We start from the raw sequence: 23,738 nt of genomic DNA, 5'->3' as shown, positions 1-23,738 counted from the left end.
GTTACTAGCGTCACGTGACTTCCTCTGTCGTAACAATATAAATAGCCATCTTTGATATGGTTATCTATATTATCCAGTCCTTCAGGCGACCATGCTCCCCCCCCCTCTCTTTCAGACGTGAAATTGCGGATAGAGAATTATTCCTACTACTTTCCTTTATATATCAGTATAAGAGTTGTATACTCTATAAATGAATATGTGGTTGAAGACTTTCAAAACTATTCAAAATCGTTCAGGACGTTACTTACGGTCACTACCGCTCACTTGATTCAATTATCTGTCTCTATCTCTCTATCTGCAATTCTTCTCTGGTCACTTCTTGCCGGTCTTATATATATACAAAATAGAGGGCGTCTGGCAAACATTCGAGCCTTCACGAACCTTCTAGATACTCATTACGTGTTACCAGAGTCACGTGAATTCCGCTGTCGTAACAATATAAAAAAAGCTTTGTTTGTGATGGAGAAAAATGCACGAAAATATTAACTGAAGACTGATATAATAGGCAAACAGGTAGATGACGATCATTTGGACCAATAAACATTTAGACATACTGAAAAATAAAAGTTTGTTTGTTAAGCACAAAGATACACAACGAGCTATCTGCGCTATGCCTACCACGGGTATTTAAACCCGACTTTTAGCCCTTTGTCTTGCCGCTGAGTCAGTGGGGAACAGAAAAAAGAAATGATATGATGACAAATGAAACTGATGACATCAGATTAATCATCATGCATAAGTAATTGATTAACGTATGCTATATTTATACTTTAATTAAGCAATTAGCGAAAGTTATAAAATTTATAAATGCAGTAGTAAACCTTTGTTACAAAATACTCGTTGGAAAAGCTATAACAAAATATACAAAAAGTACATAAACATGTTTAAAGTAATATTTTAAAGATGAAAATTAGAAGTAAATATGTAGATGGCTAGACACTAAGAGGAGGCGTATCTCTTAAACAAGAAGTGACGGGTCATTTACGATTTAGTGTAAATATTGAGTGACGCGTAGGTGTGATTTTTTAAAATATATTTTTGTAGTAGTAATAACTATCAAGACTTAACATCAAACATATTTAAGTGTGATGTTAATGATTAGTTATGGTGTATTTATAAACTCGAAATTCATTTTAAGCTAAGCCTAAGTTAGAAAGCATTACTAATACTAGTATTAACTAGTACGAGTAGTAGTAGTATTGTTACAACTGAGAACAATACTCTAGAACTAGTGCTGAGTGATAGTATTAGTAGTAGTCATACTAAAGTAGTATATTAATACAGTATTAGATTAGCTAACAATAATATATTTTATAGTACAAAAAGACTGTAGTCTGTGAAGGCTAAGTGTAGTTTTAAAATTATAAAGTTACATGTATTATAAGTTGTATACACCTGAAGTGGACCTCTGAAAGTAATAATGTAATGGTAAATAATATTAGGCTTTATCAGTGTACTGAGACAAGTAATGTACACCACAACTTTGTACATTGAAAATTCAAAACCAGAGCTTCTCTAAGGAATTTTTTTTCAACTGCACAATTATATTTTAACTTCATTTTTCAATACATGGCACCTTATTCTTATTATGACTTCATATATACAGGCCTAGTAACAAATGATCTAAGAACTGAAGAATATTCTAGTAACTACACTTATTTATCAACTCTAGAATGGAATTTTATAATCTTAAATGTGTTTTTTATTATTATTATTATTATTATTATTTATCGACTTGAACTTACTTGTATAGGTGAATTTTCAACTGCACAAATATTTTTACAGTTGCATAATTTGTAATTAACTGCACACTAGAAAAACCCTTGTTCCGAACAAACACAGCATGTAAGGTTGAGGGCACTCTGGTGATTTTTATCAATATTAATGTAAATGTGTAATGTGGATAATCATCATCGTGAAAGAGTTTTCCATTCAAGGTCTAGGAAGAAGGCACATTTTTCTGAATTGTAAAGTGCTCCATAATATTTTTCTATAAGTAAAACTGTGTTTATATAATTTACTTCTTTACAATTCTAGCAATAATTCACATGTTTTTTGCTAAAAGTTTTAATCCATACAATTTTTACCTTTCAAGAAATTAAACATGCTTATTAAACATAATATGTAAAATATATGTGTAATTTGCCATTTCACTAATGTATACAAAGTGCTAGTCTAATTATAACTTTTCTCTATGATATTTGTACCTTACGTATTTCGTTTTTCTTGAAATTTACTGTTTGTTTACCAACTTCACTGACTGTATTAGTGTGTGTATGTGAGGGAAAGAGTAAAGAGTGTGTGTGAGAGATGTTTTCTTGTGGTGGTGGTAGATTATACATATAATAAGCAGCAGTAGCATCGAAATATTTATTGTATTTCTCAAGTATAAAATGGTTATTCCAACTTTATGTAATATACTGCTATGACACTTGTTCAGTAATTACAGGCTTGTATTGCATTCCACTCAAACATTATTTAATTATTCACTAAATCAAACTTAAAACAGTCATTTACATTTGATATAATAATGTAAAATTCTTAAATTAGAAACATATATACAATACTGGTTGAAAATAGTGTTTTCAAACATTTGAAGATAAAATATAAAGTTTACCATTCTTAAAGTACTCATATTTTTGGCATTGTTACTAAAATGTCTTGAACACATCATCTACCTAGCTAAAGATAACTTGTTTATGTTTAAGGAATATGAACCAAAAGTAGCTCTGTTCATGAAATAGGAGGATAAAATAAAGGTGTGTTTCTTTTTATCACAAAGAGACCTTGAACAATGTAACTTGTATATGTATGGGTGAGTAAAATTATGTATTGGTTACTTCACTTTCATCTTGAAAAATCTGTGGTACATAATAGATCAAGCCTAATTGAGTTATAGAATTAGTGAATAATTTTGCATAATTTGTGTAACTGTTTCTGTTTTATCTTTACAAACTTGAGATTTGAGTCTAATATTATTATCGTGTAAAACAATATGATACAGTAGATATATTGATTATGAAATTTTTGTAAAGGGATAATAAATGTAATTGCAAATTATAATTTCTTACATTAGGTGAAACGTTTGTTTTTCAGGGCTTTACCTATGTAGGATGAAATTGGCAAGTACCAAAATGACTGAACAAAAAAAATGTTTTGAAGGAAAAAGAAAATTCTGAATATTAAGTGTTACAAGTGATGTTCTTTGATATAGGTTGCTCTTCTTTACTGGAAAGTAGCCCATGTATATTCCTCAGTTATGTCTGAAAGTTTCATGTAAGATCTCCAAATGATTTAGCAGGTTTCTTTCTTTATCACTGTAAGTCATCGTATCAGTTAACATCATACATACTAACAGATAGGAGTTAATTGCTTATGTTTGTAACTGTTAATGTTTAAGGCATCTTGCTTCCTCATAGATAAAAGTGTATTGTAAAATATGTCAGAAATAAACAATACCAAAGAAGAAGTTATATTTACAGATGAAGGAGAGTCCAAATTTAAGACAGTTAACTTGTATAAAGATAAGGCTGAAATATGTTTCGATCCAAAACTCATACCTTTGGTTAATCAGAGTTATGCTTATAAGTCTGAGAATGATGATATACTAAACAAAACCTCTTCATATGTCGAACTGAAGAGTGGCTCGTTTTCAGCTGACACTAAGACTAATATGGAACGAAACTCTCAGCACACTACTGGAACTAGAAAATCAGGAATGTGGCGCAGCTCAAGTGATGGATCAGCAAAGATCATCCCAGAATCCCGGTCTATTGACAAAATCAATTTAACAACCTCGGAGAAAAACGTGTCAAGGAGGCATTCTGAATCAGATGGCCGAGCAGAGGCACTGAAAGCAAGGATTGATAATAAATTTGAACAACTACAACAAGAACTGCAAAGTAAAGCCAAACAGAATGATATTTTAAGTTCAAAAACTAAAACAGGTGAAGTACAAGAAGATATCAGTGGTATTGACTGTTCTCTTTCTGAAGAAAGGTAATGTGTCGTGTCTTATTTATTTTGTATTTTGATACGAGTATATTAAGAAGCTATGTATTTGATCATATTTTAGCTAAATATATAGTTAGTGATTAAACTTGCCTCATTTTGGAGTATCTCACATCAGTGTTTTTAGATATTAAACTCCTAATTTATTTCTGAATTGTAAATAAATAAATATAAGTAAATAAAGCACAAGTTAACATTTCAATTTTAAGTACTAAGAATATAGCTTAAGCTTAAAGTAACATCACATCATAGACATAACCTGTGAATGAATCTCTAGTACCAGTAGCTAGGTTACAAGATACAATTACATATAACAGGTAGCGTTCTTTCTCCTAATTTTGATCATTAAATCTATAAAACAGTTACTGGTATACTAAACAATGCAGAAGTACAAATTTATGATAACAGCAGAGAAAGCTAATTTTTGAAATTAGAAATACTGATACTAGTATAATTCTAGGCACACTTCTGCTTAACTTTGTACTACAAGGAGAAAACTGTGAAGAAAAAAAATTATAGCTGATGGTTTTGGCAGTCATGATTAGAATGCATACAGCATATTATTGATACTAATGCAACACATACGAGGCAAAAGTACACATTTTTGATGGAAGCAACAAAAACTGATACAATTACATATAACAAGTAGCGTTCTTTCTCCTAATTTTGATCATTAAATCTATAAAACAGTTACTGGTATACTAAACGAGGCAAAAGTACACATTTTTGATGGAAGCAACAAAAACCGTTTGATCATATTACAAAACCAATGTTGAGTTAAGGTTTTTTTAGTTTTATTTATCCTGATATAATGCAGAGGGATGCTATCATAAATATATAGTGCCTGAATGAAGCTCTGTGAAGCTATAGTAGTCTTAATATGGTCATGTGGTAATAAAAACTTGCAGGTAAGGTTAAGCCAGTTAAGGTAAAAGCATGCTTCATTAAATGAAATAAGAATATTGAAGGGATCATTTAATGAAATTTTGTAATCAAAAGTTTAAATTGCTGATCATTTATATTTTTGAGTATGAACAGTCACTAATAAAAAATGTCAAATAATTTGTTCTGAAAAATGTATTCATTCATTCTACATAGTATAATGGAGTATTTTGAGCTGTTGGAGAATTTTATTTCTGAAGTAACTTGACGAAGTTGCTTTCAATTTTTCATGCTTTTATACTTTAAAGGAATAATATTACACCCTTAACTCATACCCCACATACTTGTAAAACTAGTATTTAGGCTTACAAGATTTTTAGTGTGGCATCTAAAATGTAATTGCAAGGGGTGCTGTGCTTCCAGATGCCTTGTTGATTACTATGTGTTGGGCAGTCAATTTTTTTCCTACACTGAACTATATTTTTGTGTTAAAATCTATTGAATATGCTAATTAGTTGGAGTAGTACGGGACTTTTGCTCTCATTTGAAAAATTTTATTTATTATATTTTCATGTAAGATAGTTTAATGCCTCTGAGTTTTCATAAATATACATTACATGAAAAACTTTCTCAAATCTAATAACCTTTGCTATAGTGACAGAAGTGGTCTTTGGTCTAATTTATTTGAACTTAGTGCATGTAGATGTATTAACACTTATTGTCACATAAATATCATGGTTTTTTTTAAAACATTGTTTTTCTTTTGTATGATAATCAGATTTTACTTGTATTCCTTGAAGAAAATTAACTTGTAACATATAGATATCAAGAGACCATTTTGTCCTTGAAGGCTGTTCTTGCACACCCGTAACCGAGAAAATTAAAAAATTAAACTCACCTTTTATTTTTCAGAAATAATCAATTCCCTTTTTAATTAAGTGCTGGCATCCATTACTACTGATTGTAATTCTTTCCATAAGTCAACCACTGTTATAAAAATAAGCATCTTGACTGGACTTTAGTCCTCTGATCCTATTATCTTCAGCATACAGCACAAAAAACATCAGATGTCTTTATCCTATTGGACCTGAAGATAATATTATAAGCTTCAATAAGAACACTTCTTATCCTTCTTTTCTCAAGATAAAAATAACATATCCCTACAAGATAGGCCTGGTACGGCCAGGTGGTTAGGGCACTTGACTCAACCTATCCCTATAAGATAGGCCTGGTATGGCCAGGTGTTTAGGGCACTTGACTCAAATAACATGTCCATATAAGATAGGCCTGGAATGGCCAGGTGTTTAGGGTGCTCAACTCAAATAACATATCCCTGTAAGATAGGCCTGGTATGGCCAGGTGGTTAGGGCACTTGACTCAAATAACATGTCCATATAAGATAGGCCTGGAATGGCCAGGTGTTTAGGGTGCTCAACTCAAATAACATATCCCTATAAGACAGGCCTGGTATGGCCAGGTGGTTAGGGCACTTGACTCAAATAACATATCCCTATAAGACAGGCCTGGTATGGCCAGGTGGTTAGGATGCTCAACTCAAATAACATATCCCTATAAGACAGGCCTGGTATGGCCAGGTGGTTAGGGCACTTGACTCAAATAACATGTCCATATAAGATAGGCCTGGAATGGCCAGGTGTTTAGGGTGCTCAACTCAAATAACATATCCCTATAAGATAGGCCTGATATGGCCAGGTGGTTAGGATGCTCAACTCAAGTAATATATCCCTATGAGATAGGCCTAGTATGGCCAGGTGGTTAGGACACTCAACTTAAATCTGCGAGTCACAGGTTCAAATCGGCATTCCACTAAATATGTTCGCCCTTTCAGCTGTGGGGATGTTATAATGTGACTGTCAGTTCCACTATTTGTTGGTAAAAGAGTAGCCCAAGAGTTGGCAGTGGGTGGTGATGACTAGTTGCCTTCCCTCTAGACTTTTACTGGTAAGTTAGGGACAGCTATTGCAGATAGCTCTTGTGGAGTTTTGGCAAACTTCCAAACAAACCAAGCCCTTTAAAATAAATCTTTCTTCCCAAGTATAATCCTATGAGACCTCCTCTGAGCCCTTTCTCTGTAATTTATTTTTGTATAAAACATTTATTTGTGTGATGCTAGAAGTTTATGAGACACGTTTCTGATTTTCTAACCATCACATTAGACAAGAGGAGATGTCAAACAAAGTAAATGCCAATAAGATGTTTTATAATAAATAGATGGCCACAATTATAAGTGTTAGAAATACATTTATTTTTACATATTTCTGTCTTGTTAAATGATGCACATGTGGCATGTTCTATTAGAGTTTACTTAATTTTGAACAGTTTTATTTTTGAAATCAGGTCACTTGGTATACACATATCTGGGGATAATCACAAAGACAGTGATGTTGTCAAATGTGAGGACCAAGTTTGCCACAGCAGCTGGCGTTCACGTAGTGTTTCGGTAGCCGAGGTGAAGGAACATGCCTATGGACGGTTGCGAGAAGAGCTGACGAAGGCACAAGAGGTGATACTTCAATAAACATGATTAAATCCACTTCAGTTGTACATAAAATTCATGAAAGTAACTTTCATATTGTGTTTTAATAAAATATTTTGTCCTAAACATTGTATGTGATGCCACCATCATCTCTATAAAGCAAAGCTTTCATGTCTCGATTTATGTTGACTTGAAGAGTTTTTATGGTCACATTTAGTGCAGAAAGAGAGTCCAGGTTAGTATTTATCCTTCTTAGTGGGTTTGAAGGGGAAGAAGGGAAATAGTTAAAGTCCTAATCAATTTTTTACAAGGTGTGGGAGCTGAAAAATCTTTATAATATTGGTGAGAGTTTTTCCTTAAGGTCTAATTCTGTAGATGTGGTTGATCTGTATGTAAAAGCTTAAGAAAGTTTTCCAAACTAAAACCCATGGCCTTATAAAAGTTTAATCTAAAAGCTCAGGAAAGCAAAAACTTGTGGAGGCTCTAAGTATGTTAGTTTTCCGAAGGATTTTTGACACTTGAGAAATTCCTAATGAATGTTAAATGTACAATGTGATCCCTATTAGAAAAAAAAGAAAAGTGATTTGGGGAGGATCTGGGATTATTCATCTACGCATATTAGTTGAAGAGTAACATTTAGAAAATTAACATTTCATTAATGCTTTAGAAAAAAAGAAAAGCGATTTGGGGGAGGATCTGGGATTATTCATCTACGCATATTAGTTGAAGAGTAACATTTAGAAAATTAACATTTCATTAATGCTTTAGAAAAAAGAAATGCGATTTGGGGAGGATCTGGGATTATTCATCTACGCATATTAGTTGAAGAGTAACATTTAGAAAATTAACATTTCATTAATGCTTTGGATACAAGTGGGGGATGGATCAAAGTTCACAACGTTTTTACAGAGTTACATTCAAAATGTAAGTAAATACTTTATTAACTGTGTATATCAATAAAATTGACATTAAAAGTAGTTTGTAATTTAATTTTTTATATTATCTAAGATTTGATTTCTTAAATTCAAAAGAAAATATTTAAATAAATTCTCATTCTTCACTTCCCTGTGTTGTTTGCTCTGAATTCTTTCTCAGTTTTCTTTCTTCCCTGATAAAGCCTTTAGAATGTCCACCAATTAGATACATCAACTATAAATATTGACAGGCCAGAATGTAAAATAAGAACCTCCCACCTACTTTATTTTCTGAAAAATTCAAAAATTATCACATCCACCACACAAACTTCTCCAAACTGTTCATGCTTCTGAAATCACTTATTTTCTCATGTCTACTTGTCAGTAGTACATATTTCTAACCAATAGAAAGGTTATTTTGTAAAATACATGATTCTGACTACAGTTTGTTTAGTTTTTATGGTAAAATTCTCTATTTTGCAAGTAGATCTTGATGTGTGTAGGCTGAAATTGATACTCTGAAGAATAATGGAATTTTTTAACTTATTTATACCTTAGTTAGAAAGCAAGATAAATTACAAGTTTTGGAAAGATTCTTTTTTTTCTTGCCTAAAGTATTATTTGTGTTCTAAAATGTATATTTTAAGCTATACAAATTATTTTTTAGACAACAAACATAGTTAGAAAAAAGGAAGCTTGTTAAGGCAGGCACCAACCAAGGACAAACCAGGATAGGGCTAAGATAAATGCTAAATTATTCGTTTTTTTTATGTATATTTTTTAACAAAAGTAAACAAAATGTAATAATCAAAAACTTGTTTGGTTATACAAGAGAAACTGATAAATTAAGTAAAAATACTTTTGGTGATCCTTAAGGAATGTACGTAGTTAGACTTTTTAATTTGCGTATAAATAATAATAAAGAAAAAATTGACACATTTAAATGAAAACTTTTTCTAGTTTATTTTGTGCGACATTTCAGTTCCATTATAACATGGTCTTTACTGCCTGACGAAGAGTGTCTGCTCAAAACTTCACACAGAATAAAATAGAAAAGGATTTCATTTAGAGGTGTCAATATATTCTTTCCAAGCTTTTCTTCTCATGTCTTGCAGAACAACTCTGATTGAAGAATTTAAAACTGTGTTTACAATAAACTCTCCACACTTCTGCTGTGTAACATATTGTTCGTCATGGTGGTTAGACAAGATTCAAAGAGCAATAAAACAATAATATTAAATAAAAGCATTTGTGACAATTAAGATGCTTGAGATAAATAATTTTAATTGTCTGTTACAATCTGATGTCATCTTGGCCCAGCATGGCCAGGTGGTTAGGGCACTCAACTGGCAATCTGAGGGTCGTGGGTTCGAATCCCTGTCACACCAAATATGCTCGCCCTTTCAGCCGTGGGCGTTATAATGTGACGGTCAATCCCGCTATTCGTTGGTAAAAGAGTAGCCCAAGAGTTGGCGGTTGGTGGTGATGACTAGCTGCCTTCCCTCTAGTCTTACACTGCAAAATTAGGGACGGCTAGCGCAGATAGCCCTTGTGTAGCTTTGTGCGAAACTCAAACCAAACCAAACTGATGTCATCTTAGAAAAAAAAGTGTTTTTGATTTTGCTTCATATTTTTTAACTTTCATTACAGATGATTTTGCTACACTTAGCATTAGAGGAGGGAAATAAAGTTTTTTCAAAGAAAAAGAGTTTCATTTCCTTTAGGAGGTTCTAGAAGTTGTGCAAATAAAAGATGAAACTGTAAAATGGAAAAAAGTATTTTGGTTCTTAGCACGAAAATCACTCAATAACAGCTTTATAATTTTCCAGACAAATCTTTGATAAAAATACTTTATTTAAAAAAATCTGATTTTTTTAATATAAAAATGACTTGTAATGTTTACAACAAGTTTGTGAAGATACACTTAGTATGTTCAGAGTTATAGTACGTATAGTTTTATGGTTACAAATTTGGGAAAAATGAGCAAGTCTGTATACAGAGTCGTTGATTCTTAGCCACATTTTTGAAAAAGGTCTTCTTGTCTGATCAGTTTCTTGGAGTATTTTATAAGTCCTCTGCCTTTTTTTTTTGGATGATGACTTATACCTTAATTTTCAGAAAGTCTTTGATAAGATCCATCACAAGACAGTAATTAAAATGTTGGATAGGTGTAAGTTGTGGAAAAATTGGTGGAAAAAATTCATAAACATGTTTAAGAAGAAATGGACATTTTTACATCTGTGAGAACGTGACTAGTGAGTTCTTCAGGAAGATATAGGTCATTTATTGTTTGTGATTTGGGTAATGTCATAAACAGTAGTATTTGTAAGTTTCCTGATAATGTTCAAATTCTGGGAACAACTGAAACTATAAAGGATGCTTTTTTTATGTGAAAGGGGACAATCTTAGTAAATAGGCTATAACGTGGAAGGCGGGTTTTAATATTGAAAATTGTAGCTATGTGCTTTGGAATTTAAAAGTTTGTAAAGGATTTTGTGTCCTCGAAAAGTATATGTTGTGAAAGAAAGGAGGGTTTTTAGGTGTGATTGTCGATCAAATATCTAAAGATCTTTGCTGACTGTTCAAGTTTGGTGAAAAAAAAAGCAAATAAAAGTTTCTAATTGTAGAGACTTTGCACATAAAAACAAGCGACTGTTGTAGCCTTGTGCAAGGCTACCGAGGTCTTGTTTGTAGAATTGGGTGATTAGTGGAACTTGCTAATAAATTAATCAGGAAGTTAATTAATTGATTACATTCAAGTAATTGATTAATCTCACAATAATCAAAAACATTAATAACTGGAAATGCTAATTTCAGTTAGTTGATTATTTTCATGACATTAGTCAATTTAATTATAACTTCGATTGACGATTTTATCTGAAACTAATTAATGTAATCAATGCTTATAGGTGATCTATTATATTGTTAATAAAACAAAACGGAGCAATCATAAATTTTCCATATTTTTGAATAGTTATTACTTTTTGAAAATATTAAGAAAATAAATCTTTTTTTTATCTTTCTATTTAATCAGCACTATCATACAGCACATGTAAATGAATTGAACTGTAAGGTATATGACATTATTAGTTATAATAACCTGTAAATCAGAATTTGTCTTTCTTTTATATAATACTTGGACTCTATGCTTATCTGTTCAGCACTGTTAACTTTTTTATTTTGATAACCACATTTTTTTTTTTATAAAGGAGCTTAAACTGAAAGATGAAGAAGTTGCTCGTCTCAGCCAGATCAGGGATGAAGTTGGGGCTGAGCTTGAGGAACTGACTGCCAGCCTCTTTGAAGTAAGGCTATCAAAGCATTACTTTTCATTCATCTTTATGTTGAAAGAACTAGGGTTTATGTAAAATATTTAAAACTTTCTGCTAAAGAAAAAGAAACACAATATACATAGCTTTTCGTCTCTTCCAACGAACATTCTGCATTAGATAATATAGTTAACTGAAGCAACATTGTGACTGAAAGCTAAGAAATGAAAAAAAATTGTTATGGAACTATATACATAAGTAAAATATCATTAAGCAGTGATTTACTCAATTTTTTTAACTGAATATATATTCCATGTTATTTCCTAAATAATAATTTGTGTTGTTGTTCATTATGTTGGATAACACCAGTGCAGTAAAATTGTATTTTTCTCTTTTCATTATTTCAAGCACATTCATTGAAAATGTTTAAATCTTAGATAAGTGTAATCTAATGATAATTGTGAACATGGATGTATGACAGTTTTATATTAATCCAACTAAAGTCAAATTTGTTGGAACTATCAACACTAACCATTCTGAATCAACGGAAACAAAAACGTTTTCCAACGCCATCTGTTGGCTAGAGTATAGTATAAAAAATCAAAGCAGAAAAAATATTTACTACCAAATAATTTATTTAAATTTTTCAATAAAAGTTATTTATAATGTATCAGAATGTTCACTTACTTACCATATATATGGCACGGAGTAGAATCTATAATGTACTGATTTTAAAATGACTGAATCAAGAAATGGTTATTCCAACTTTTGCAAAACTATCGTAGACATGCAAAAGTTGAGGAATTTCTAATTTTTTTACTCTTGAAAGTATTTCTTTAGCAAGCTATTGTATATCCATACTTGGTATTTTTAGTGACTTAACCGTCAAATTCACATCTTGTTTATATACCATTGCCTACCAATGAGGTCTGCATATTATATTGTGTTGAGTCATTTTAATTTGCGTCTGCTAATATATTCACTGTAGAGAAGTGACCAAAATTTAGGCTGAAATCACTCATTTTTCTATATAAGATTCACAGAGAAACCCAGCATTAATTAAAGGAACCAATTGCAGTATTGATGATATTTATGTTTACATTTTGTGTGTGTGTGTATGTGTGTACTTGTATATTGTTAAGTACCCTGTAACCAACTTAACCATGTAGTCACAAGCAGTTTGGTACATAAATAGTTTAGAAAGATGTTTAACCCTTTCTGGGTCAGAAGAATATCATTGATATCCCCCTATTTTCCTTCCCACTGTAGAAATACTTAACCATATTGTATGAAATTTAGTGCATACTTATTAAATAGTATCTAGTTTTTGATTTTGGAAATTAATATCATTTGGTTTAGTATTTCTATCATTTTATATGTTGTAAAATTTCAGAAGTGTTTGTTATGAAAAAACATTAAAAATACTTCATTTTCTGTTAAAATTTTTCTATTATTGATCGGAAAGTTTCCTATTCTTTCATCTAGTCAGTTTCAACTTGAGTTGTGTTCATTAACATACTTCTTTTATGACACTTTACTTTGCTCATTGCAGCAGGCATCACTTTTGGCTATAAGTCGCAAAAAAAACCTGGCAAAGATTGGTTGGTGACCTATGACTTCACCTTTTACTAGGTTAATACTGTTACCTTTGTCAAGCTAGATATCGTGATTTTGCTATTAGTAATTCTAGAATTGAAAATTTCATTTATATAATTTTGAATTTGTCACAGATGAAAAATAATTATCTATATACGAGTTGTAGTTGTGTAAAAATGATTTTTTTTTTGTCTCTACACATTTCTCAGAAATAAAGCAGATAATAATCCGAAGTATATTTTGTGACTATTTGTATAGAGTAGCTCATAATTCAGTAATAGTCATATATATATATATATATAAAAGGTTCGTGTGTATGATTAGTTAAACACTCTCCGTCTCAGAAAGAAAATAAATTCCTTGAACTTGTAAGTTCGTTTTTATAATCAGTGGTTAATATTATTATTGGTCACTTGTTTTTCTGCAGGAGGCACACAATATGGTTCGGGAAGCAAATGTAAAACATGCAACATCATTAAAATTGCTAAAGGAAGCAAATCTTAAGGTAAGAATTGTTACTTGGTAACTGGATGACTGTATTTTTGTATAGTTTGAGATCAATCACTTAAAAGAAAAAGACAAGAACTCTTCAAACATTTTTTTGTCATGGACTTGAGTGAAATGGCTCTTCTGGTTAAGTTCCATAGGAGATATTTTTATTGGTGTTCTTAAAACTTTGGACTCCTGACAGTGTTAGGAACACCAGCTGTTTATAATTTCTCGTGTGTGATATATGAAAACATTACAACTAAGAGACAACTCCAGTTTCTTTCCACCCATACCTTTGCTTCTTTACAAATAATACATCAATAAAAATTTGGGATGTGATTGTGAAAAGTGAGAAGGTTTCTGATTCATGATATTTGGTAACATCACGAGAGTCTAAGAACTTTTTTTTTAGTTCAAGCAGCACTTAGGAAAAATTTAATTAACTTGGATGTGTTTGCATCTGATTAAGCACTTTTGTCCCACGTTAAGTTTTTTGTCTTAAACTGACTTGTTTGCAAGGGTTTCTTTAATTGTTAAAAGTTTACATTCAATTTCACGTAAGATTACACATTTTATTGGATATTCAGCCTAGTAGGAGAAAGAGAATTTTTCTAAAGTATAAGTCTAAACAGCTAAATGAAACCTGAATAAATAAATCTGGTCTGTATATCTCAAATTAACTCAAAAAGATTTTTAAATAACCCTTACATTTACCTATTTCAGTATTGTTAATCAGTAAGACATTCTGTGAATTTGAGTTATTCATAGAGCAAGTGTCTTCATTGCAACCTAAAGGCACACACTTCTACTTCAGTCGTCTGGATAAATTCACTGTTAGCTCTTCATCACACTCCCTTCCAAAACAAGATTTCATTGACTGAAGACTGACTTTTTTTGCAAGTTTCTAAAACCTACCTGTACACAGGGCAGTGTAATTTGTTGTTAATATATAAATGTTTATATTACCCGTGGCGTATTTTGATACGAAATAACCTGAGTATAAGAAATGCTGAATAGGGAAAAGAAGTTGTGTAAATTTAAATGTGCTCATTAAATTGCCCATGTAGTTGTAGTTTAGCTTTTAATATGTATAATCGGCTCGGCATGGCCAGGTGCCTAAGGCACTTGACTCGCAATTCGCGGGTTGGGGGTTCGAATCTCCGTCCCACCAAACATGCTCGCCCTTTCAGCTGTGGGGGCGTTATAATGTGACAGTCAATCCTACTATTCGTTGTCAAAACAGTAACCCAAGAGTTAATGGTGGGTGTTGATGGCTAGTGCAGATAGCCCTCGTGTAGCTTTGCGCGAAATTCAAAACAAACAAACAATATGTATATATTGCTGTTGAGAATAGTACTGTTCTTCAACATAGAGCTAAAGAACCTGTAAAATCACAAGTTCATCCTTAAATGATAGCATTCATCCATTATTACAGATGAGAAATTATGAAAATTGTCAATCATTAAATGGTTAAATTGATATATTTTTTCATTTTGTATTTATTATTTTCTTTAGAATGAAGTTCTTCAAGCTGAAGTACAGGCTTTAAAAACCCTCGTGATAACTTCCACTCCCAGTATGCCTAACCACCATCTTCATCCTCAACTTAACAGCAAAAATAATGGTGTTAAATCTTTTCTTCGTACGGGACACAAACGTTCTCCTAGTAACTATGAATTAGCCTCACAGAAAGAATCTCCCCCTAACTCTCCTGTTAAAGAAACTCCTCCTGTTGATAGTGGTGTGGAAAGTTTGGAAGTAAGTTTGTTTTGTTCTTATATAATCTGAGTATGTATCTCATTATTCCATGTGCGTATGTAAACCTTCAGATAATAATGGTCTTCCTATAAGTGGTAAAAAAAAGTCTTTTCATAGATTTAAGGAAGCTCTTATCAAAGTTACTGTGTAACTAACTGTTTTTGAGAGGTTTAACTGTTACAGGCAAACGTTTTCTTACCTAAAATTTTATTATCTTAACCATTGTGTAATTTTTCCAATCTGGTCTAAAGTGATGATTTTGAAGCAATATCCTTACGTACACCGAAACAAATTTCAGCAAAAAATATAAGCTCAGGTCATCTCAAGTAAACGTTCATCACAATTTTTTTTTCAGTATTCCTACAGTTTATGTAAACAACCACATGTATATAACGAGAAGTTGGGTCAGTACCATGATTCATTCATAAAACATACCTCTGAATTTAGTGGACAAATTTACTAAAAGTAAAATGTGTAGGTACAATGGGTAAACTGAGAACTGCAGTTTCTATCTGTGTCAGTTCTCATTTGAATATTGTAAAGGATGTTAGGGTTTCTGATTGTAGTGTTTTGTCTTTCAGAAGCTCAAAGGAAGCAGATATGTGAATTAACATCGAGTTAGTATGCTTGCTACCAGTGTATTCAGAAAATATTATCACATTACTTATTGTTTTTGAGTTTCACATGCAACACTTCTATGTATGGTAAAGTTTTTTATTTGTTTTTGTCAAACCATCAAAAAATGTGAGCACCAAACATATTATACAAATTGAAAACATGGAAACTCTTGAAAACAAAAATTGGTCCTTGTCATCACAGTGTAACTTGTGTTTTATTTGTATTCGTATGATAGAGAAGAAATCGCAAAACTACTTCAAGAACAGAACGCTGATCCTGCTACAGGAAAATTCCTTCCTGTTATAATTTAACTTATGTTGAAATAAGATTTTATTGTAATTTTAATAAAGTCAACATTTTTATAAGAAGTGTAAAATTTGTTTTGAAATAAAAAAAGATTAATTTTCTTTTAAAGATTGATCCAATATGTCATGAAGAATTTGTCAACTGGAGAAAAAACCCTCAGCTCATGAAAACACACCCTTTTCTAGTTCGTGTTTATGAAGAAGATATTTGGCCTTGTTTGCGGTTTGCAAATGAACAGGTATATAGTCAAAAACATTTTAAAACTAGCCTTTTTCTTTACAACCAATACAGCTTTTGTAATGTGTAATTCAACATACCACGTGACACACAAAAATCAATGTTTATCTGTGTTTTTTTAATATTTGCTTTTAAAGTAACAAATTGAGTAATATATAGTACTAAAATTTGAATTATAATCTACAGTTTGATACCAAACTTAATGACATAAGTTCATGAAATAGTAGTTCAATAAAATTTTAAATGTGAGTCAAGAAATGAGATGACATGGCCTTTCACCCGTGACCCATCTCGAAAGGGTTAAATTGAAGGAGAACATGTTACAGATATGAACAGGTTGGTAAATTTACTAGCTATGTATGTGTCTGTGCATGTTTGTATATACACACACACACACACACATATATATATATATATATATATTATATTATTGTATGATATGTTATTGTTTTATTTGTTTTTGTTTTTAAACATTAAACACACAAATTAATCCGGCTCAACTAAATGGAAATAAATGATAAGATATGATTACCTTTATGTCTCATTGCAAAGTATATAGCTTATATCTCCCTACAAAGTATATATCTTCTAGATAAGATGATGACCTATAACAACAGTTTTCACCAGTAAATAGATAAATAAATGATGGAAAAATGTATGATGTATATGGATTGTAAAACGTTTTTACTTATTATGTACATTTTCCTATAAGCTAGCTAAGACCAAGTTTACTTTAATTCAAACAGTGTTTTGCTATTGTTAGGCCTTTTGACTTGAAATTTACAAGAAATTGCTTAGTATTGCATCCAAAATGTTAATCATTGAGATAGTTTGTGCATAACTGACTTCCTTATTTTGTACTTTAATAAAACCATTCTTACTAAGTGCACAAGAAATAACTGAAATTTTGTATACGTACCAATCTGTCCATGGAGTTTATGATAATGTGAAAATGAGTGTAATATTATATTTTTATTAATTGATTACTGCTTATGACTAATTAATACAAAAATGATACAGCTCTGGTAATAACTAAATTTGCATATTAAACAGTGTGTGGAATGTGTCAGTATGTCTGTAGGTGTTGATGCTCATCAATGAAAGCTATCTTGAACACTTATCATGATGACTACCATGTGAACAAACTTTTCTGTAATGATCAATTAATTAGGAATTAATTAATAAACAATGCACATATTAATTTTGATATCATAAATCCCATGGTCAAATTGGTACATATATGAAGTTTTAGTTAACTATGTTTAGTATTAATGGTTTTATTAAAGATCAAAATAGGAATTAATATCTGGAACACCCTGTACAGACAGGGTTTCATTAAGTTATAACTTTTGTACTTTTTAAATACTTTGAATTAAGTCTATATAGAAAAATATTTCTATTATTCAATATATAATTTTACACAGTTTCTTCTCTTTAATAACCCATATATAGCATTCAAATAGAAGCACAGACCACCTCGATTTAAGTTATGCAAGCTTTGACACCATTTAAAAATTATTCCCCACCTACCCACAGGTAATGTAGTTAAATTAATTTATAGGTCAGCAAATAATGTAACCCTAGTTTGGATATATGGAGAAATAACTTAAGTGTATTAAGTATGATAATGGTTTTCTTCATAGCGGATTATACATTTTACGTATTAAATATGTTAATATCTAGCTAGAAACAAGCTAAATTCTTTGAATGCAGTAAATTTGAGGGTTTATTTAAACCTATGCGTACTCTTTTACGCATGTCGCGACCCTTTTACGTTGTTTCATTCAAAATGTCTTTAAGAAGCTATTATCATTGTACATCAATAAACTTGGCATGAACACACAGTTTTTAATTCAGATTTATATATTATCTGAGCTATGGTTCATCCCTTTCAGAAATTTAATATAAAAGATAGGCTGCCACAGTTTCCAACCAATTAGAAACATAAATTACACATAATTACAAGCAAGAATCTACAATTTAATCTTGTCAGAAAGGCCTTTCCCCTCTTCCTATGATTTTCAAGATAATTTGCTGATCAACTTTACATGGCTTATGGACGTACTTACAATCAATAGAAAAAGTAGATTCCCCTATACATAAATCTTACAAGTCATTGTTAAGTTTTCATACCATAAACTGTTAGTGCAATTGTTTGGCTTGTGGTGATAAGATTTTGCTGCTCTGAATTTTAAAAGAATTTATCTAAATCTATTTATAGCTTATTCAGAAAGTTAGGTAAATCATATTAGTGTTGGAACATTCTGTTCTAGTGAATGTAATATTTTGTGTGTGTTAAAATGTGTATTTGAAAGCTACGTTAATTTTTTTTTTGACACCCAAATTTGTGAGACTCAATGAGGCTTACAGTAAAATGTCTTCAGTTTTTATTTGAGTTCAAATAAGCCTGAGTCATTGGAATTGTTTGGCTTGTGGTGATCATATTTTTCTGTGCTGAATGCTAAAAGATTTTTTTTAACCTATTTATAGCTTATTTAGAAAATTAGATAAATAATAGTAGTTTTTGAACATTCTATTGTAGTGAATGTTATATTTTTGGGGTTTTAAAACATGTATTTGAAAGCTACTTCAATTTTTTTTAGACACCCAAATTTGTGAGACTCAATGAGGCTGATATTTAACAATATGTACTGTCAATAAGAAGACACAAGATTTAACAATTATGTGTACTCTCAATAAGAAGACACAAGATTTAACAATACTGTGTACTGTAAATAAGATGACACAAGATTTAACAATACTGTGTACTGTCAATAAGAAGACACTAGATTTAACAATACTTTGTACTGTCTATAAGAAGACAAAATATTTAAAAATACTGTGAACAGTGAATAAGAAAACACAATATTTAACAATAATGTGTATTGTCAATAGCAAGTCACAGGATTTAACGATATTGTTAAATATTGTTTTTTACTTGAGTGCAAATGAGACTGAGTATGCAGTAGGTGTTACAAATTCTTGTTTTTGTGTATATATTTTATTCATTGTTATAGAATTTTTTAACAAATGTAACTAAAATATGAAAATTAGAACAACAAAATAAGACATCTAAAGTTTCCTGAGTTCGAGTGTGTGTGTGTTTAACATGACACTTCGCAATCACATGATCAATGGAAAATAGCCAATGGGCCTTTGCTGTAATTTATTGCTTTTGAGATACTATTTCTGCAGTAATACCAAAAACTTAAAATGAAGCAGTCGTGAAAAAGTTAAAAGTCAAAATTGTTGAGGTAATTTAAAACTTTTTTGATCAATACTGTAGTTAATGCAAGGGAAGAAAATGGGATTACTCATTTTTTTAATATTTCTCAACTGTTCATTTTGCTGTATATTGATGATTTTTGTTACAGATAGTGTTAGGGTAGAGAAAATACAAAGTTTTACTAAAGAAAACTTGATATTTATTAAGGGAGCTCTAGAGATTATTCAAATGAAGTATGAAAACTGTACGATGAAAAGAAGTATTTTTATTCTTATCGTGAAAATCAACTTTTATTCGGACTGACTTAGTACAAGATTCATAAGTTCACAGACAAATCTTTGGTGAAAATACTTTGTTAAAAGAATTGTTTGCAAATAGTAAATAGGTGCAAATAGTAAAGTCAGAATTATAGTGAACATTATTATGTATAGCTTCGTAGGTGCAGGACCTATCAATTTGACTGAGCTCATGAACAAGTGTTTAAGTGAAGGCTTGATAAATATTTAACTAATCAGGGCTGGATTTGAGTGTTGACCTTTTTTTTTAAGTGATTAGGACAGCCTCAATGAACAAAGAGGGCCCCTTGTTCCTTAAATGTTAATTTACACATGGAATGTCAAGAAAGATGTACTTTATTAGTTGTGTTATGTCTTGTGAATTGTTTGAAGCTGACTCCGTGGAGGTTCAGGCATAAGTGTCCCTAATGTAAAACTGTTGACTGAAGAGGGGACACCAGTCAGTAGCACCCACCACCTACATAGCCATCTTTAACCAAATATTGGGATCAACTGTTACTTTTATAATGCACCCAAAACCAAAGTCAGGAATATGTTCAGTGGCGTGGGCCTGAACCTTGGACCTTCCAAACTATTAGGCCAGGCCATGCCAAGACAAGAGACCATGTGCGTATAGCTTCAGTATCTTTTTAAGATTCTAGCTTTTGCTTCAGTCTCATACACATGTTAAACTTTGACCTTATAATTTTTGTTTTGATTACTTTGTTCTGAAGTTTATAGTTTTTACTTTACTGATTACCAAAGGTTTAATAGCATAATAAGTTGTAGTCTAGTTTATTGCAATTGATTTTTTTGGTGTAACTAAGATTTTTTAGTGTTATGAATTGTTTCCTTAATTGTTTAATTATAATATATATATATATATATATATATATGTATCAAAGTTTATGCTACTGCTTTTCACTTTAGCATTAAACACACACACACGCAAAGCTTGAAACATAAGATCATTTTTGGATGAAAGTGTAGGAGGCCTCTGTGAAAGTAAGAACTCTTTAGATAGGGGGTATACATTATTTATTAAAAGTTTTTTTTTCTTCTTCTTCTAGTTTGCAAGTACAAATCAACTAAGCTCCTGTAAAATTGGAAAGATTATGGTTGCTTTTAGGCACATTTATCCACCCACACTTACCCAAAGATTCAGGCTAAGATTTAACTGAAAAGTAATAAAGGAAGAGATAAAACATATGTAGTGGTACTAAATCTCTTAACTGGCAAAAAATACTGCTTTTGAGGATTAACAGAATATTAAAATCATGGTCTTTTTAATTGACCCAGTTACTAAGGCTACCTGGACAGTAACTTGTGGTAAAAAAAATCTAGATACAAATGCTATTTTGACACAACTCTAGTAATAAAGTAGTACTTCACTTGTTAATTAAGAGGATTCCGAGAAAAAACGTGCAATCACACATTAGCTTATTTTTGTTGTTGTTTTGAAATATTTATTATGGCTAGAAAAATACAGTTTTAACCATGTTGATAGGAAGTTGGGAGTTATATTACATTATAATTGTAATTTTTAGAGCTAGAAAATACAGTTTTAACCATGTTGATAGGAAGTTGGGAGTTATATTACATTATAATTGTAATTTTTAGAGCTAGAAAAATACAGTTTTAACCATGTTGATAGGAAGTTGGGAGTTATATTACATTATAATTGTAATTTTTAGAGCTAGAAAAATACAGTTTTTAATCGTGTTGATAAGAATTTGGGATGTGGGGTGTACATTGTATTATCATTGTGGTATCTTTATTACAATTTTATGTCAATAAGTGTTTAATGAAAGGGTTAGATCTTACTGGGTGAAAACATTTGATAGTTAAGTACAAACTGTTTGATCAGGCTTTCCTGAAAGTTGGTTGAGGCACAACTAAGATCATTACCATTTGGTATAGTAATAGTTAAACAAGTTTTTATATTACTTGTTATGCTAAGTAATCGGTTACACTCACTCTCAGAGGAACTTTCTTTAATTCACTTGCTTTTTAACATCTAATATGTTAAGTTCTAGAAAACTCAAGTTGTAGTTATATAGTTGGTTCTTTACTTTAGACTTACAAGTAATGTTAGAAATGATTAATTATAATATAGTATTTTCAACAAATTGTACGAGTATTTTATGAGTTAAAGTGCTTGTTACTCTTAAACATCAAAATGGTTTTTGTGGTTTTTTTTTAGCTAGCAAAAGAGGTTTTAAGATCCATAGAAGACAACAGCATTGTGATTGAAGATGTTAATGGCAAGAATCCCTTCCCAAAGTATGTTTAACTTCATATTGATTAATATTGGTTCAAACATTGATTGTTTATTTGTCATTTATTTCCACATACTATTCCGCTTTGAACTATTTATAGCAGAGATAGTCGGTGACATTGCAATGTCCCTAAAAAACTGGACAAGTCCAGGTTACAACGGAATTATGTTCCCTACTCGGTGAAATTAATTCTACCACTATTGTACTAAAAAAAAAATATAAATTTCAAGCTATTATTTGATACACCACTTTTCTCTTGAGTTTTACCAGTTTGGGGAATTCTTTCCCTACAGTAACAGTGCAAGGACAAAATAAAAGTAAGGTTGGACTTCACACGGTGGTGAGGTGTATATTAGAAACCATAGGTACTTCAAAGAATTTTATAGAAGGTGCTACTTCCATTGTCTCTGAACACTGCAAAATATATTCAAGTCATCCAGCTAAATTTAGCTTGCAACTTCCCAACAGCACTGTGATTGATATTTTTTTCTTCTCACCCTGGATGTCGTGCATTAAGTTCGGCAGAAACCCTCCGCTTGGTCCAACCTTCTCGTGCTTTGACAGCACCATAATTAGTCATGTATTTGAAATTAAGAAAAGCTGCAAATCACCTATGATTCCCTGTATTTGTATAGTGTTTTGAATTGTCGTTTAGTCAACACGGTGAATCTAAATAAATGATATATTTGGATTCATATCTATCTTTAGTATTTGAAACAGTTTGTCTGCTGAATGATTCACAAGAATAAATTAGTAGCATCAATTCTACATATTTTTCAAATCTTATATTTCAATACAGGTTCACTATGGTGAGTAAAGCACAACTTAAAACACCATACCTATAATATACAATCCACCACTATAAAAGGCCTAATCTTATTCTTTTAATTTGCCCTTGACCAGGGTTACTGATGAGTTGAATTCCAGGAAACTGGTATAACAAGTGGTAAATCAAGTGATATATTTGGTGAGTAAAGCACAACTTAAAACACTATACCTATAATATACAATCCACCACTATAAAAGGCCTAATCTTATTCTTTTAATTTGCCCTTACCCAGGGTTACTGATGAGTTGAATTCCAGGAAACTGGTATAACAAGTGGTAAATCAAGTGATATATTTGGTGAGTAAAGCACGACTTAAAACACTATACTTGCCACTGTTGTAATCCTGATTAATCTATCAGAAATTTAGCTATTGGTCAAACAAGTATACCATCTTTCCAGTGATCTCACTAGCTTCATTAGTTATAACAACAAATGTACTTTCTTCTGCCATTAAATATTTTATATTCTAAAGCTGAATATCAAAGCCGTTGCCTTAGATGAAAAGATATTTAGTAACAAATATTTTGTGAATGCATTTTTGCATGGTTTCTG

At 31.2% G+C, this 23,738-nt stretch overlaps 1 protein-coding gene across 5 annotated transcripts in view; it reads left to right on the top strand.

The window, feature by feature from the left end:
- The first annotated feature begins 945 nt into the window (after positions 1–945).
- LOC106469003 (guanine nucleotide exchange factor for Rab-3A-like) overlaps positions 946–23,738 on the top strand; it is a 30,014-nt gene continuing 7,221 nt past the window's right edge. The window contains exons 1-8 of one of the 5 annotated variants that reach the window (XM_022397399.1): positions 946–1,011; positions 3,097–3,999; positions 7,252–7,417; positions 11,514–11,609; positions 13,597–13,674; positions 15,174–15,416; positions 16,450–16,578; positions 22,282–22,361. In XM_022397399.1, coding sequence (XP_022253107.1) covers positions 3,440–3,999; positions 7,252–7,417; positions 11,514–11,609; positions 13,597–13,674; positions 15,174–15,416; positions 16,450–16,578; positions 22,282–22,361 — 1,352 coding nt within the window. In that variant the 5' untranslated portion in view covers positions 946–1,011; positions 3,097–3,439. Of the gene's footprint in view, positions 1,012–1,306; positions 1,429–1,763; positions 1,968–3,096; positions 4,000–7,251; positions 7,418–11,513; positions 11,610–13,596; positions 13,675–15,173; positions 15,417–16,449; positions 16,579–18,029; positions 18,097–20,471; positions 20,551–22,281; positions 22,362–23,738 lie in introns of those variants that run through there. The other 4 variants (XM_022397403.1, XM_022397402.1, XM_022397400.1 and 1 more) reach the window with 4 other exon arrangements.

Source organism: Limulus polyphemus, unplaced genomic scaffold (genome assembly GCF_000517525.1).
Source record: "Limulus polyphemus unplaced genomic scaffold, Limulus_polyphemus-2.1.2 Scaffold3257, whole genome shotgun sequence".
Classification (NCBI taxonomy): Eukaryota; Metazoa; Arthropoda; class Merostomata; order Xiphosura; family Limulidae; genus Limulus; species Limulus polyphemus.
This window is presented reverse-complemented; position numbering and strand designations above follow the sequence as displayed.